This window comes from Eublepharis macularius, chromosome 14, assembly GCF_028583425.1.
Source record: "Eublepharis macularius isolate TG4126 chromosome 14, MPM_Emac_v1.0, whole genome shotgun sequence".
NCBI classification, from domain to species: domain Eukaryota; kingdom Metazoa; phylum Chordata; class Lepidosauria; order Squamata; family Eublepharidae; genus Eublepharis; species Eublepharis macularius.
In genome coordinates, this window is record NC_072803.1 from 44,447,946 (window position 1) to 44,464,797 (window position 16,852).

At 43.3% G+C, this 16,852-nt stretch overlaps 1 protein-coding gene across 1 annotated transcript; it reads left to right on the forward strand.

Annotated features, from left to right (window-relative positions):
* The first annotated feature begins 4,312 nt into the window (after positions 1-4,312).
* On the forward strand, positions 4,313-15,542 carry WDR31 (WD repeat domain 31). The gene is made up of 10 exons (XM_054998426.1): positions 4,313-4,357; positions 7,096-7,191; positions 7,945-8,065; positions 8,492-8,566; positions 10,496-10,640; positions 10,730-10,830; positions 11,485-11,552; positions 12,308-12,449; positions 13,486-13,648; positions 14,684-15,542. The coding sequence occupies exons 2-10, from the start codon at positions 7,145-7,147 to the stop codon at positions 14,842-14,844; spliced, it is 1,023 nt and encodes a 340-aa protein (XP_054854401.1). The 5' UTR covers positions 4,313-4,357; positions 7,096-7,144; the 3' UTR covers positions 14,845-15,542.
* Positions 15,543-16,852: the final 1,310 nt, after the last annotated feature.

Consider the following 16,852-nt stretch of genomic DNA (forward strand, 5'->3'; position numbering starts at 1 on the left):
TCAGGGGAAGGCAATGGCAAACTGCCTCTGCTTCTCACTTGCCTTGAAAGCCCCAGCAGGGGTCACCATAAATCAGTTGTGACTTGACGACACTTTACACACATGCAGACTAATAGCCACAAAGAGCAGGCTTGAGTATGCGCAAAGTGCTTCTCAGAGACTCTTGGAGAAATGCTCATTTGAATGCCAGCATGGACGTATGCTCTATATTTGTTTATCCAAAATATCTTCCATTCATTACTTCCATTCTGTGCTGAATCTATCATTTCCAGATAAAGTGGATTTCTGCTGAAAATTAACAAATTTCAAAACAAGCACTCCAACAAAAGCCAAATCCAGATCCCTAAACTTTGTGCTGATTCCTCTTCTGTTTTGGAGGCTGGTGTACAGCAGCATATTTTTAGACTTAATTTCCTTGTTGGGAGTGGTGGGAGGCCCAGTTTCACTAGGAAACTGGGAGATGATCACCCTGCCAGTCACAAGGCTTTGTCTGAGCTTGCTTTTTGCTCCAGCATCTGCCTAGAACTCTAAAGCTCCACCCAGGAAGATCTGGATTTGAGTCCAGTGGCAGTTTAGAGAGCAACAAGATTTTCAGAGTGTAAGCTTTTGAGAGACATAGCTCCCTTCTTCAGAGATGAGGGAGTTCTGATTCTTGAAAGCTTACATTCTGAAAATCTTGTTGGTCTCTAAGCTGCCACTGAACTCAAATCGTGCTGTTCTACTGCAGGCTAGCTACCTAAAATTATCCTCAGGAAAATCTGTAATAGTTCTGCAGACACAGAGCATGTTCTCATTTTAGTTTGAGAGGATGAAGTCATTAAAGGGTGGCGGAGGAGGTGGCCGAGCGGCGAGTGAGGCTGGACGGGGCGGGCTGATGCGCTCCTATTCAGGGTGGCATACGGAGGATTATAAAATCAGGCACAGTGTAAAGAAGGTGGATAAAGAGAACTTTTCCTCCTTCTCCTAAAGTACTAGAATTCAGTGTTGTCTGATGAAATTGATCTGTAGTACATTCAGTACTGAAAAAAGGAACCTTTTCTGGAATTCACCACTACATAGTGGTGAAGCATAGTGATGGGATGGCTACTAGCAGGGCTTCTTTTCAGCTGGAACGTGGTGGAACGGAGTTCCGGCACCTCTCGAAAATGGTCACGTGGCTGGTGGCCCCGCCCCCTGATCTCCAGACAGAGGGGAGTTTAGATGCTGCGTGAGGGCAATCTAAACTCCCCTGTTTGGAGATCAGGGGGCGGGGCCACCAGCCATGTGACCATTTTCTCTGAGGGCGATTTAAACTTTAAAAAACTCCCCCCTTGTTCCAGCTGACCCAAAGTGATGCCATTGTGTGGTCCTGAGTCCCACCACCCTTTTTCCCAGAAAAAAAGCCCTGGCTACTAGCATAGACAGTTTCAAAGGGGACAAATTCATGGAAGAGGATAAGGCTATCAACAGGTATAGTTTCACTACAGATGTTAAGGAAACCTGTTGCCAATTGCATCAGTTGTGAATGACCACTCTTGTATATTTTTGAACTTTGCACTGAAATGTTACAGGTTGTGTGTGTGTGGTGCCGTCAAGTCACAGCTGATTTATGGCAACCCCTGGTGGGGTTTTCATGACAAGAGACTAACAGAAGTGGTTTGCCATCGTCTGCCTCTGGAACCCTAGTCTTTGTTGGAGGTCTCCCATCCAATTACTAACCAAAACAGTCCCTGCTTAGCTTCTGGCATCTGACAAGATCAGGCTCACCTGGGCTGTCCAGGTCTGGGTGTTACAGGCTGTTCTTCTTCCATTTAATCCTACTCCCACAATATTTTTTTCTTCTTTTCCTGTATCCATGTGCTGACTGAAGATACATCTGGGCATCTTATGAAGTGGCTGTAGTCCACTAAATTAATTTTGTTTTTTAACATTATTTTATAGTCCACCTTTCTCACTGAGACTCAAGGCAGATTACACAGCATGAGTACAGTCAATTTCATGGGCATTGCAATAAACAATGTAATAGGGTATATAAATGCAAATTTGCAAGATTTAAAACCAGCAGAAATCCAATACAGAGTTGAAGAAATGCTGAAACCGAGGATAAGCAATTCAAAGACTGACATATTAAACAACATAGAACTACCCAGTAGGATCATACTTAAAGCAACAAATAGCACATAGTAGTAAAGTCTACGGTCCCTATCACTTTACTGATGCATCTCTTTGAGACGCACAAAGTCAGAAAAGCTGATGCCACAATACACCCGCTGGTCTTAAAGGTGCCACAAGTTTCCTTTTAGGTTTTACTGCAACTGGCTAACACAGCTAGCCTCCTGGAATTTATAGTCATGATGACTAATGAAGCCTTCATGTTCCAAGGCAGTATACCTCAATTGGGGGCAACAGCAGGGAGGAGATTGTTGTCTTCAAACTCTCTTTGTGGCTGCAGTTTCAAACGGGATGCTGGACTAGATGGACCTTTGGTGTGATCCAGGAGGCTTCTGGGTTGTCTTTATGCCTTCTCCACCCCACTAAATAACCTCTGCAAGCCATATCCAATCTCCTCTACAAAACTATCTATCTATCTGCAGAGATTGGAGGGTTTGGGGTTGCTAATGATTTCCTGCAATCAAGGAGTGCTGCGTCTGAGCCCTGGCACCTCTTAGTTTGAGAGAGGAAAACAAGCCCTGGGCTCAGTCAGACAATCCTTCCCTGGCAGAAGAGTCTCCGCCCCCTGACAGCTGGTTGCCAAGGACAGAGTGGCGGAGCAAAGCTGAGAGGATGCAGAAAGCTGGCGAGATTCAATGGGAGGCAGGCAGGTAAGAACAGGTGGAGGCTGGGAGAAAAGGCACCCACCATCCATCCAGCCCTGGGGGAAATCACAGCAGAATGGCCCATCATTGCAGCCCCCTGCAAAACAGATGCCAGAGGGGTTCTTTTCCCATGCCACCTTTGGGAGGTCGACCCACCGTCTTGCCTAGGTTGGCAAATCTGCACCTAGTGAACTCCCCTAACTGGGAGATTTGTCCCCCTCCTCCTAAGTTCCTTTCCAAACAGAAAAAGAATGACCAAAATTATCAATAGGATGGTGCCCCCTTCCCCAAAGGCTGAAGAATTTTTCAGTTTAGAGAGAAGCCTGCAATATTTTTCTCTAATAGTACTAGACCTGAGTGAAAAGACAGAGGCATTGATTGATGCCAACCGAGCACAAGCAAAAGGAGATAATTCAAACATAGAATGGTTTTGAAAGAGGATTAGACAAAATTATGTGAGATGGATCCGTCAACACCTGTGAGCCATGACAGCTAAACAGAACCTCCCTGTGCTTGGTGGAGCAAAAGGGAGGGCTGCTGCTTTTGGGCCTTGCTTTTGGACTTCTTTTTGAGGCATGTGGCCTCTGTTGGAAATGCAGAACTGGACTTAGATAGACTCTTGATCTGATCCAAAAGGGCTTATGTTCTTAAAAAGAACATGTACAAACTGGACAAATTTTAGTTTTTTACTAATATACAAAGAGCCCTCGCTGGATTGAACCAAAGATCCCCCTTGTCCTGCATCCAATGGTGGCCAGCTAGGATGCTTCCTACAAACAGGACATGAATGCAAAAGCCCTGTCCCATCGTTTACCTTGCAGCACCTGGTATTCTGGGATATATTGCCCCTGAATATGGAGGGTTCCGTTTAGGTATGATGGATAATAGATCTGCCCTCCCTTTTTTGCCAGGTTGAAAGTCTTTTAAAAATTTATTATGAATTTGATCATTTGCAGGGCTTTTTTTCTTGGGAAAGAGGTGGCAGAACTTAGGACTGCACAATGATGTCACTTTGGGTCAGCAGGAACAAGGAGAGAGTTTTTTAAAGTTTAAATTGCCCTTGGCATGGTGCAGTGGGCAATCTAAACTCCCCTCTGTCTGAAGATCAGGGGGCGGGACCACCGGCCATGTGACCATTTTCAAGAGGTGCCGGAACTCCGTTCCACTGCGTTCCAGCTGAAAAAAAGCCCTGATAATTTGTATCCATATTGTTATGGAGAGGGGAAGCTAATGATGTTGATTAAGTGGAGTATAATAATGGGTTTTCAAAGACTGGACAATTATTTATCCTTTAAATCTTTTAGATATACAAATACAAGGTTTAGCTGTGACTTACTACATATTTAGCATAAGGGTGTAAAATTAGAATAGTCTTGTACAATGCAGCCCCCAGTGCCTCTGGCAATGGTTTATCGGCCCATCTCCTCCAGATTCCTAAATTCGATTGTTTCAATAGTATTTATTATTTTCAAACAGGAAATAATGGTTTTTTTCCCTCCTTGCCATTGTAGGAGTTTCAGACAGTGAAACACCAATAGAGGAAAGCTACAAAGATCAATCAAGTAAGAGCATCCTTTGCAAGGAAAGAATCTTATTGTGTTATTATTATATGTTATTAATATTAATTTACTGGATTCTGTCTGATGAAAGAAATGGAACTGTTTTGACTGCATGAGATTCCTGGACAGAACTTTGATGGCTGCAGGTTTCAGAATCATTGTTTGCTCATTGTGGAGTGGCACAAATTATTAACAACAACAACATTTGATTTATATACCACCCTTCTGGACAACTTAACGCCCACTCAGAGTGGTTTCCAAAGTGTGTTATTATTATCCTCACAACAATCATCCTGTGAGGTGGGTGAGGCTGAGAGAGCTCCAAGAAGCTGTGACTGACCCAAGGTCACCCAGCTAGTTTCAAGTGGAGGACTTGAATCAAACCTGGTTCTCCAGATTAGAGTTGCTCTTAACTACTACTCCACTACACCAAACTGCATTTGTCTGTGTATGATTCAGGTTGTGTGATTGGAAGCCTGTAGTTTCTTTATGAATTGCACTTCTGGGTCCTGGAAATGGAAACTCAAACAATAAGTAAACTCTGTGGTGCAAGATGATCCCTATCGCCTCAGTAAACTCACCTAGGTTCAATTGGATTTATTCACGGTAAACATACATTGGAGGGCAACTTTAAACTGATTTTTCCCAAGAAGGCTCTACCTCCCTAACCTTTCCCTATTTTGAAATTAGGAAGTTTCCAGACAGGTTTGTGAATGATATAGAATGCGGAGGCAATGTTTAAGAAGAAAAGTTTTAAAATGCATCTGAGGTGGTAGGTGGTGCACAATTGCAGGGGGACTTAACAGTGCTATGCTATCCTATGCACGCTTACCTGGGAGTACAACCCATTGAATACCGTGGGACTTAGAAATTAGTAAACTTCAAACTATACTGTAGTGTAGTTTTTTGGAATCCCAACCATTTAATAATTTTTATGGAATAGTATGGGAGAAAATATGGAAGAAAATAAAGAAATTAAATATACTAACTCCAAAATACTTTAAAAGAAAGATATTTAGATAAATAAATCTAAATTCAGAAAGAGATTAAAATGTTAGTTTCAGATAACACAGCTTAGAGTGCTTCAGATGCTCAGCCTGTGAGGAGCTCTTCCTATCAGACAGGAAGTCTGAATCTGCACATGTCCCTTGAAGGGCTTTTCATCCCTTCTTCTACCATTGCTGTGGGTATGTGGAAAAAACAAAAAGAATAGAAAGGCAACTTTAACTGCACTTCTGCACATGTAAAGGGTCAATTCATCAAGCCTGAATTCTCCCTAGAAGCCTAAATTGAGGCTATTGTACTTTGGTCCCATCATGAGGAGACAAGACTCACTGGAAAAGACAATAATGATAGGAAAAGTTGAAGGTACGAAAAGAGGAGGACCCAACATGAGATGGATTGACTCATCCCTATTGCATCCGTTTCCCTGAATGTCCTAACTGTTGTTCATTATTGTACTTTGTTCAATAAATGTCCTAGCTATCGATTATATTGTATTTTCACTCACACTTCTTGTAATCTGCCTTGAATCTCATTGAGAAAGGTGGGCTATAAATACATCATTAAATAAAAATTTAAAAATAAAGCCACAGCCCTTAGAGGTCATTAATTCCTAGGAGGGAGGGAAGGCAGCATGGTATAGCCCAGTCTCATCCAATCTTGGAAGCTAAGCAGGGTCCATACTTGGATGGGGGTCACAAAGGAAGACTCTGCAGAGGAAGGTGATGGCAAACCACCTGTGCATCTTACTTGCCTTGAAAGCCCCTTGGTAAGGTTGCCATGAGTTGGCTGCAACTTCTTGGCACGTAACACACACACACACACATGTAATGAACAGAAAAGCAATTCTAAATCCACTTGTATTGAGTTTCGGTGTTGACTGATGGCCAGGCGAGAAGATAGGTTCACAATTTCATTTAAGTGCCTGTTTGACTTTGGTCTTAGAGCTTCCACAGTTGCACAATTCAGGTCTCCTTAAATTTTCTGCCTAAATGCAAGTTTCATAAAAACATTGGGGCAAACTACAAAAAAAATACAAAAAGAGAGAGAAAGGTTTATCAAATAGATCTTTTCACCCTCAATACACTTTTCTTTGACAAAAATCAACATGCAGAATTACTAGAAATGTCCTTAACTACAATAATGAAAGTAGAAAACATTGCAGAGTAGACCATCAACGTGGGCATGAAGCAGCATCTGACATTCCCTCTTCCCTTTTTGCTCACGCAAGCTTCATGTAGGCGGCCTAGAAATGACAAAATATCTGTCTAGGGCCAGATCACCCACAATATGTGCATTACTTCATTTCGGTCACTTGATGGGCATCAGAACAAATTTGGAGGAGATCTGGGGCAAGGACGCCAGCTGTATTGATAGTGTTTGATCAGTGATGGACCACTCACACACACATGCTACCTTTCAGTGCTGCAGCCACAAAGTCAGGAACCTGAGCCTACATAATAAACTGGAAGAATATTCAAAATGCAAGGGAGAGAATTTTTAATCATATCCTTGTGTGTACTCTTGCCATTTATTAAATGTTATAATTAAAATACATTGAAATAAATATAAAAGTAATAGATTTGACTGCCAGATGGTTCTAGAGTCAAGAAGGATGGGATGATGGAACAGGACAGGGGTAAGATGGGCAGGTAATTAAGCAGCCGAATAGTCTCGATTTTGGCAGCATGCTGTGATGTGAAGTCCATTTCTAATTCCCTTCTTCGTCTTTCTGCCAGGGTTTCCTGCCAGGGAAAGTGCTTTCTTTCTACTTAATCAAGGGATATTATGGGGAAACTACAGAGCAAAATTAGCAACAGGCCCTCTAAATACAGGTAAGGGGGGATTACTAGGCTGGCCACTGTCACACTGAATGAGTTCTGCGGTGTTGTAATCTGGAAGGGAGGGGTGGCAATGGCTTACTGCCTGCACCTCTGTTCCACAGGCGGTGGCTCTTTCCTCTGGCACATGAAGCGTTCCCTTGACACAAGAAGCTCTTGCATCAGGGAAGTCTCGGTACACCAGAGGAAAGTGCAGCCACAAGTGGAAAGGGTCTCTGGGATCCCCCTCCCAAGTTTGATCAGTTTTGTTTTCACTTCTGTAATTTATTTATTTAGATTTATTTGGAGACCCAATGCAGCTTACAACACCCCTCTTTCCTCTATTTTATCCTCCCAGCATAAAACCAATGAGGTGGGATAGGCTGAGATCCTAGTGCAACACTCTGACCAGTGCACATCACTGGCTCTCAGATACCAAGTATACGATCCATCCTCCTCCTCTTCATATTTTCATATAGTTCCATCAAAATACATGGCATTTTATACAGTATAGGACTACAGGTCTCCACCCCAAGGGGCTTACTGTTTAAAAACGGACCCAAAGAAGCAACAGAAGGAAAGGACAAAGATGCAGGTAGAGATAAATTGGGGGAGATCCTTTGTTTATTTTGGGTAGGCTTAGTTTCAGTAGGGGATTGAGGGCTTGTGTAAAAAGCTTTGCAGAAGACGACTGAGTGGGACTACTGACAACCAGAAAATCAAGGCTGGCACTGACCTCTCATTTCTTTTCTCCCTCCTGCTTGACAGGGCTGAGAAAGAGAACGCACCGGCTAAGGCTGTTCTGCAGTACAGCCCTGCTCACAGCGACGCTGTCACTTCTGTGGCTTCCCTCCCGCCAGACCTGTGCCTGTCAGGAGGAAATGACAAGGTCGGTGATTGGCAACAGCATTCGAATTCTGGTCTGGAGAGACCATCAGCCTGCCTTGGTGTCAGTGGCTTCATAAGATCATATATGTGGCATGGAAATGTCACCTTCAGCTTTCAGAGGGGCTGTGGCTCAGTGGCAGAGCACCCACTTTGCAAGCAGAAAGTCATAGGTTCAGTCCCCTGGCATGTCAGGGGCTGGGAAGTCTTTTCTGTGCCTAAGACCTGGAGAGCCACTGCCAGTCAGAGCAGACGATACTGGGTTAGATGTACATTAAACTACAGTTCCCAGAATTATTTGCTTCAATGAGTTGGTGTATAATGTGCCAAGCCATTCACCCAAAGTAAAATATTTTAAAAGTAGTAAAGCAGTGACATTCCCTGACATGGTCCTGAAGAACCTGTCAAAATCATCTCTCTCTCTTTTCAGACAGTTGCTGTGTACAATTGGAGATGTGGCACTTTGGTCAGGCGGTTTGTGGGACACGAACGGGAAGTCACAAAGGTAAACTGTGGGCTGGTTTGGCTAAAAGAATGCCTAGAAGAATGAGGTGTGGTTCAAGAAGTCCCTGATTCAAAACTTTCCACCAAGATGGCTTTCAGCGAATCCTTGTCCACCCCTCCCAATCTACAGTATAGGGACGAAGAATATCAGGTGTTGATACAGATGATAAAATGATCATGTCTATGAAGCACTTCGAACATAAAAGAGCTATATGAATGCTAAATAGTATTATTACTCTTGTATCCTAGCTGCAAACCTGGTTCTGTTCCATTCCTTGCTAAGCAGTGGTGCAAATGCAATTCATGTTCCAGTGGCAAAAGAACAATGTCTCTGTAGGTTGGCAAACCAGTGCACCAGTTGCAATCTTTACAGCTTTCTCCTTTATCACCCCCACTGTTTGTAATGGGGTTTCAGGGGAGACCACGTCTCTTCCAGCCTTTACAAAGGCATGCATATCTCGTTGAAGGCACTTGGTCATTCATGATTATAACCTAAGGAAGTTATTCTGAACTTTAACTATTCTTTTTCACTTCTGATACTGGCTATTCCTAAATGCTCAGTTACACAAAGACTTGAACTCAGCAGCAGGGTTCTGGGAGTTTCTGTTGGTAATGAAAAAAATCACTGCCCTTTCAATCCTTTGTTGAAGCTCCATCTGCAAATGCAGCAGCCCCACCTAGTGGGGAAATCCAGCTACAGCCCTGTATAATTCAAGTTTCTGTTGCTGCCAACAAAGCACAAAAAGATAGAAAGAAAATAATCCCCTTTGCATAATTATTAGCATTTATACAAGCATTTTCTGTTTTCAAAGGGCAATATATATTATCTCAGAGATCCTTACCACCTCCTGTAATGTGGGCCAGTGTTACTATCTCCATGTTACAGACAGGTGAGTGAGTAGCTGAGACAATGTGGTTTGTCTAAGTCTCTTGACTGAGTTTGTGGCAGAGAGAAGGTTTATTGTGTTACTGATTTGGATTTATGTACTAAGATTTATATAGTTTTCATAGCAGTTTGTCACAAATGTTAAAATGTTGAGAGTCAGTGTGGCATACTGGTTAGAGTGTCAGAATAGGATCTGGGGGCCACAGGCTCAGATCTCCTCTCTGCCATGGAAGCTTGCCGGGTAGCCTTGGGCCAGTCATACCCTCTCAGCCTAACCAACCTCACAGGGTTGCTGTTAAAGTAAAATGGAGGAGAGGAGAATGATGGAGCTCCTTTGGGTCCCATTGGGGAAGATAGGCAGGGTGTAAATAAAATAAAAGGAAATAAATAAGCAAGAACCAATTAAGTATGTAACGCATTAATGACTTACATGATGTGTGGTTATTAAGAATGAAACGCAGAACCATGAATTGTTTATCATAGTAACTTCACCTACACATCTGGCTATTATAGTCAATGTTGTTCTGGTGTAAAGTATCTCCTATCCCTGGATGTGGGAAGACTCCATCAAAAGTTGCAATCAAATAATCAAAATCAACACACTGTTGGCAACACTGGCAATCCGAACCATAAGAATCAGCAGCACGCAAGCACGCATAAAAAGCTTTGGCGGACTCTCCTAGCCTCAGACTCAATGGCCAGGGCAGACCGGAATGCAATATGGTCTGGCAGCAAACCAAGCTAAGCTGAGCTCCATGTTGTTGCTGCTGCTGACCAAGTGTGAGCTGAACGGGCCTGGCAGGAGTGCCAGCACCATTGTGGCTTGGCTTCCTCCTCTCCACTGGTGGCCCTCCAGGGCAGCCACCTTCCCAGTACTTTAAAGAGCCAGCCTTCCTCTGTTGACGGAATACTTTGCCCATGATTGGAACTGATGACATCCTGGGTACAGTCACAGGCCAAAGAGGCTTTCAGACAACCTGCATACCATGCTTCCACAAGGAGAAAAAGGTTTGTTTGAATCCACCATCATTCTGTCTTGCCTAGGTCACTGGACTCCTCAGTTCCAACTGGCTTTTCAGTGCTTCTCGAGACAAAAAGGTGCTGATGTGGGAGTTGCATGGTACTTCTGGGCCAGCCCAGTGTTTCTTAGGACATGATCTGGTTGTAACCGGTTTGGCTGTTAGTCCAGGTGAGGCAGATTTGGGCTCTTGTCTCGGACTTCTAACATGATGAAAACTTGTTGCTGCCCTTCCTCACAACATTCTCTTGCTCATTTAGCTTTTCGACAGCTCTGCACGGGTTCCCGTGACAACACTGTCCGCCTGTGGGACATAGAAACAGGCGACTGTTTGCAAAAAGCTGCCATTTCAAGGAATCTGGTAAGAGCAAGTGAAACTTCTCTGTTCCTTATGTTGCAATGGAAAATCCTACCAAAGATACAAACCTGCTTAATTTTTTAAAAAGTGATATGTAAACATTCTCCATGTTCAGAGAAAGTATACCATTAAAAACCAGGTGAGAGAAACAATAGGAAGAGGGCTTCATGCCCTGCTTGTAGGATCTTTGGAGAAATCTTGTTGGCCGCTATTGGAAACAGGATGGACCTACAGTCTGATCCTATTAGGGCATGGTTTGTCTCCTTATAAAAGCTGATCAATAGCCATAAGCTATCAGGCTAATAGAACCTCCATGTGCAGAGACAGAATACCTCTCTGTGTCAGGTGTTGAAGGTAGGTAGCAGTGGAGAGCTGTTGCCATCATATCCTGCTTATGAACTTTCTCGAAGCATCTGACTGGCCACTATGGGGACAAAGATAGGCCTTTATATCTGATCTGGCAGCATTCTTCTTATGTTCTTAAGAGCTTTTTGATCTACGCCAGTTAAGTTTTTCAACAAACAATTGCAATAAATGCTTTGGCAACATGCTGCTTGCTTGCAGTATGATCTTGAATTATCCAAGAGCTGGCCTTGTACATCCCTATAATCTCTGCATAGAAATAACAGCTCTGCTGCCACTGTTTCTCTCTTTCAGGTAACACACCTGTGCTGGATTCCTGGTGAGCCATACATCATCCAGACATCAGAGGATAAAACAGTCAGGTCTGTGTCACCCATCAAGAGTTTAAATGAAATTTTGCAAGAACTCAGTATCTTTGGACAAAATTGCTTATTAAACGTTTAGTTCTGGGATGGTTTTAAAAGCACGGTTGAATAGCATGGTGGGAGGAGAAGGACTTTAAAAACTTTTTTCTCCCCCGCTGTTTTAACCCTGCCAGGGAACTTATGAGTATGTGTAGGCTATGCAGTACAGGTAATTTAGGGTGGCAAAATATCATGAACTAATACAGAAGGAGTTGTAGGTCAATGGAAGAGTACATCCTTTGAATCAAGGCCCTATTCACAAGTTACAGTGAACACACAAACGGCATACAGTGTACACTTGATTGTGCTTTTGTATATTGAGTAACTTTCATGTTACAGTCAATGCATGTACAGCTGAACACATGATACAAACTTCACATTTATTCAGGTACTGATCCCTGGTTTCATTCATAAAATGAACAACATGCATTGGCTCTTTCTTACAAACAGATATATACACATACAGGCAGGATGTAGGCACATTCAATGTAACATGTGAACAGGGCTACAGAAGGTCCATGTTAAGTCTCCATCATTTCCAGGTAAAAAAGGTCTCTGCTAGCAAGTGGTGGGAAAGCACCTCCCAGGATAGGACCCTAAGGAACCTCTGCCAGGCAGAATGGACATTACTGAGCTAGACCGAGCAGTGGTGTCTCTAAGGCAACTCTCTGTGCTTCAGTTCCAGCATCTTTGCATTCTGTTTTTCATTCCAGGATCTGGGATACCCGTGAACTGCAGGTCGTGCATTCCTTTCCTGCTAAACAACACATCCAGATGTCCTGCGATGTGAGCCCAGATGGGCACTACTGCATCAGTTGTAGCTCTGGATTTGGTGGAGATGGCTGTGAGGCCACGGTGAGGGGAAGCCCAGCAGATTCCCACTGGCAAAACACAGCCCAAGACCAAAAAAGAAAAAAATTAGAAAGGTGGCAGCGCTGGGTGGCGTTAGTGAAGGGTCCCTATTTTCTGGTCACTTTCTGTGGTAAAGAACTCTCTGCCCAAGATGCCTAGATTCTCACTGAAGAATTGCAATTCCCATGGTTTCTTGGAGAGGGGCAACAGTTAAACCAGTTTATAATTTGGACATTACTTAGGGCCAAGCTACAAGTGACGAATGACACTTGAACAGCAAATGAACAGACTCACGTGTATTCCTCCCTGTTCACTTGCCCTCCACTTGCCACTACATGATCGAGTGAAGGGCAAGTGGAACGCAAGTGAACAGGGAGGAATATACATGAGTCTGTTCACTTGCCATTCAAGTGTCATTCGTCACTTGTAGCCCTATGTTATCCAGTTCAGTCCTGCTTTTTGCACACATAGGGCTGCAAAAAGGGATTTAAAGGAATGCAGGCAGCAACTGCTGAAATCACATAAAGTGCAGTGTGAGGTCAGAAAGATAGTGGTGGCACTTTAAAAAATTAACACTTTAATGAGGCACTTTAAAATACTTTTAAAGAGGCACTTTAAAAGACTAACATTTATTTCAACATGAGCTTCAATGAGCCATAGCTCCTGAAGAAGTGAGCTACAGCTCATTGAAACTCAAGATGTGTGAAAGGAAGATCACACCGGGAATTCTTTCTATGGAGAAGATTATGGGGAGGAGGCTGAGGGAGAGAAATGTGGTGTGACTTCTGTCTTGGCTGTTTCAGGTGTAAGGGAAAAGTGGACAAAGAAATGTTAGGAATGAATCCCATTATTAGCCTCCAGAGCTTTATCTTTCTATGAGTGGCAGAATAGATTATGCAAATGTGTACAGAGGTGCTTGACTGTAGAATGGTTACTGGCCTACTTCAAAAAAATAACGTGCAGAATGATACAAACCAATATGGATAATGAGTGGGGCTTACAGGATGCCTTCCACAGATGTATCACTTTTCCTTTCCAGCTCTGGGACCTACGGCAGACTAGGAGCAGTGTGCGTGAGTTCCGGAGCCACTTCCAAACCACAGCATCCTGCATTTTCCTCCCGAAAGGCCTCACCACCTTTCCTGCCGTTGCCACCGCATCACATGATGGCACAATAAAAATGTGGAGCCAGGAAACGGGAGGTATAATAAATCTCAGTTGCTAGGGGGCAACCCAGCATAACAGTTACCTTCCTGAGTTAAGTCAGGGTCCATCTTGCTCATTATTTTGATTCCAGCATATGCTATCGTGACTCTCAGCAGTTCACAAGCAGAACATAAAGGCATCAGCCCTCCCAGGGCTTTTTTTCTGGGAAAAGAGGTGGCAGAAGTTTGGAACTCTCAAGAGGGAAATGAGGAAGAAACACACGAGATTCTTTGAAACAATGTTATTTTCACGCGCTATTGCCAAGTAATTTCAAGAGGTGACGGAACTCCATTCCACCGTGTTCCCACTGAAAAAAAGCCCTGGCCCTCTCCCATTGTATCTCCTCAGCACCTGGTGTTCAGAGACATACTGCCTCTGAACATGAAAGTTCTATTTAGCTATCAGAACTTGATGATATTTAGCTATCATATCTTGGTCGAGGTGGTTGAAGAGTGCCATCAAGTCGTAGCTGTCTTATGGTGACCTCTGCTGGGTTTTCATGGCAAGAAACTAACAGAGGTGGTTTGCCATTGCCTGTCTCTGCATAGCAATCCTCGTCTTCTTTGGAGGTCTTCCATCCAAGTACTAACTAGGGCCAACCCCAGTTAGCTTCCAAGATCTGACAAGTTCAGGTTTGCCTGGGCTATCCAGGTCAGGGCTTTCCTTTTTAATGAATTAGTCCAATTATTTTAAAAGGGCATTTAGGCTAGCAATCATCATTACACCCTGTGACAGTGAGTTTCATAAGTCACTTGCACATTGTCTGTAGAAGTACTTCCTAACTGCAGGTAGTTTTGATTTTTTTAAAAAAACTTCGCAGTTTCTTTTCCCAACTTTCAAGCCTACAACAAGGATGGGATGCAATTTCCAGCCGGTATGTTGGCCAGAGGCCTCACTCCCACCCCATAACTGCCCAGGTAAAGATATTAACAAAGTAATCCTTGCAGGTCCCCAATAACAATCTTTGGCCACTTGCAGAGGAAAAAGACAGGCTCTGTGCAGTGACCTCCATGCTGTTGCTTTCTCCCCAGCCTGTCTAACCACCACCTGCCTCGAAGGGGCTGGGCCTCTGCCTTCACTGTCTGCCTGTGAGACAGGCGGCCTCCTCTGCGCCAGCTCAAACTCTGGGATTCATTTGCTGAGAGTCAGTGCCACAAAAGGACTGGAGCTCCAGAAAGTGGCCAAGTTCTGACCCTAAGAGACCACCTACTGTGGCTTCACGAGAGAGAATGGGCAGCATATGAAGAGATGAAGTAGAAATCTGCATTATGTGGCATTTTCATGAAGCAAAAGCAGCGATGGATGAGAAGACGTGTTGTTCACATTGAGTTTTGTGCTGCTCTTGAAGGGACGTGGGAGCTCAACCAATGGAGGTGGCTGGAATTATAGCAGCCCAAGAACAGTCAGTAGAGCCCCAAGTGCTCTTTTTGCTGGTTGTAGCCCAGCAAGAATGTGCCTGACGGCAGAGCAGTGCCTTGTGATTCATACATTTTTCATACTGCTTCTATCTGGACAGGTTTTTAAAATTATTATTAAATATCAAAACATGGCAGAGGCGAGATAGGAGCCACTGCCCTGTTTCCCTCCACCTCAGATGATCTGGCAGTCTGTCAACCACATTTATATCTCATTTTTCAGGGAATTGAGGATGGTCCACTAGGTCTGAGATTATTTCATTTCCCACCCTCACCGTAATCCTGTCAGGTAGGTTAGACTGAGACTGGCTGTAGTCACCCAAAAAGCTTTGTGGCCCAAGTGAGTGAAACATGTTAAGGTTCAAGTGTCAGATTATAAATGGGGAGAGACAGGTTCAAATTCCACTCTGCATGAACCTCACAAGCCACATCACTCACTCTCAACTTAAATTACCTCATAAAATGGGAGGAGGAAGAATCACATATGCTGCCTTGCGCTCCTTAGGGAATAGTTGGCAAAAATCTAATAAACCTATGTGTTTCTAATCTGTTATAGCTCTGTTCTTTCATTTCTCCAAGAACTTCAGGGCTGCGTATGTGGGGTTATCCCATTTTATAATCATACTAATAAGTGGATTAACACAGGAAATATCAGGGAAGGAAGGAATACCTGGCTAACAGCATAAATGAATATATATGGAGTCTGTACACTCAAAATAATCAAGTTTGACAATCTTAAATGTTGGAACTGGCATGTCTCCTTTTCTTAAAAAAACCAACAAGCACTTTTATAGTAGCCAAAAATAATATACTCAGATTTCTATATAAAAGATGGCACAGGCCCTGAGCAAACCAGAAAAATAAGTGCTTCTGTAGATTTTCTATAGGGAATGAATGCCCCATCAAAAAATTTCAAGACATTCTCCTCAAAGTCTTTTATTCACTGAACACCACACACAGGTTTCTCTAACAAGCCAACACACATATTTTCATATCTTAAAGTGTGATCAGATAGATCCACTCTTCAACTCCAGAATGTATCTTACATTCTAGTAAAATGTCTAAACACTTAACGTTCCAAAATTCTCTACATGGTTAACCAAGTGGAAAAACTCAAGATCAGGCTTAGCAAAGCAGACTAGTTTCAGGTATTCATGACACTGCAGCAGCCTCTACAATTAGTAGACAAGTCCATTTAGAGGATCGGAAGTAAATTATGTTCAGTTCTTAGTTGGAGAGAAACGGGCGGGGGCTTTTCTTGAGTCTCATTGGTGAACTACAGTGGTACTTTCCCAGAAGTGGTAGTGCTATCAAACCTCTTCCCTCCAGTTGTGTGGACTCAGATACAGACCCCCCCTCTCCCACCATGACTGGCAGCAGCTCTCCAATGATTCCTCCAGCCTGGCTGCTTGAGAGATGCTTTCACCTCGAACTGTTGGGGGCTGAATCCACATTCTTCTGTTGCACTAACGTGACCTCTTCTCCAATTACATTGTGTAAATGCAGAATATAGCACAGTCTGAGAATAGTCTGAGATCTTTTATTAAAACAAGTTTCTAGTCTGCATACTTGCAAAATTAGTCTTGAAAGTCAGTAGGTGATACCTAGTGAAACTTCAGAAGCAACAGGTAAATGGAGCAGAACTTCCAGTGTTTGAAAGATGCATCATCAGCGGCTTGCAGTAGTTTCAGAATTCTGCAGATAATATGCATGGCTTTTCCTATAGGGTAATCCTTTATACTTATTTATTTTAGCACAGGACATCCACATTTCTCCACTTGATTG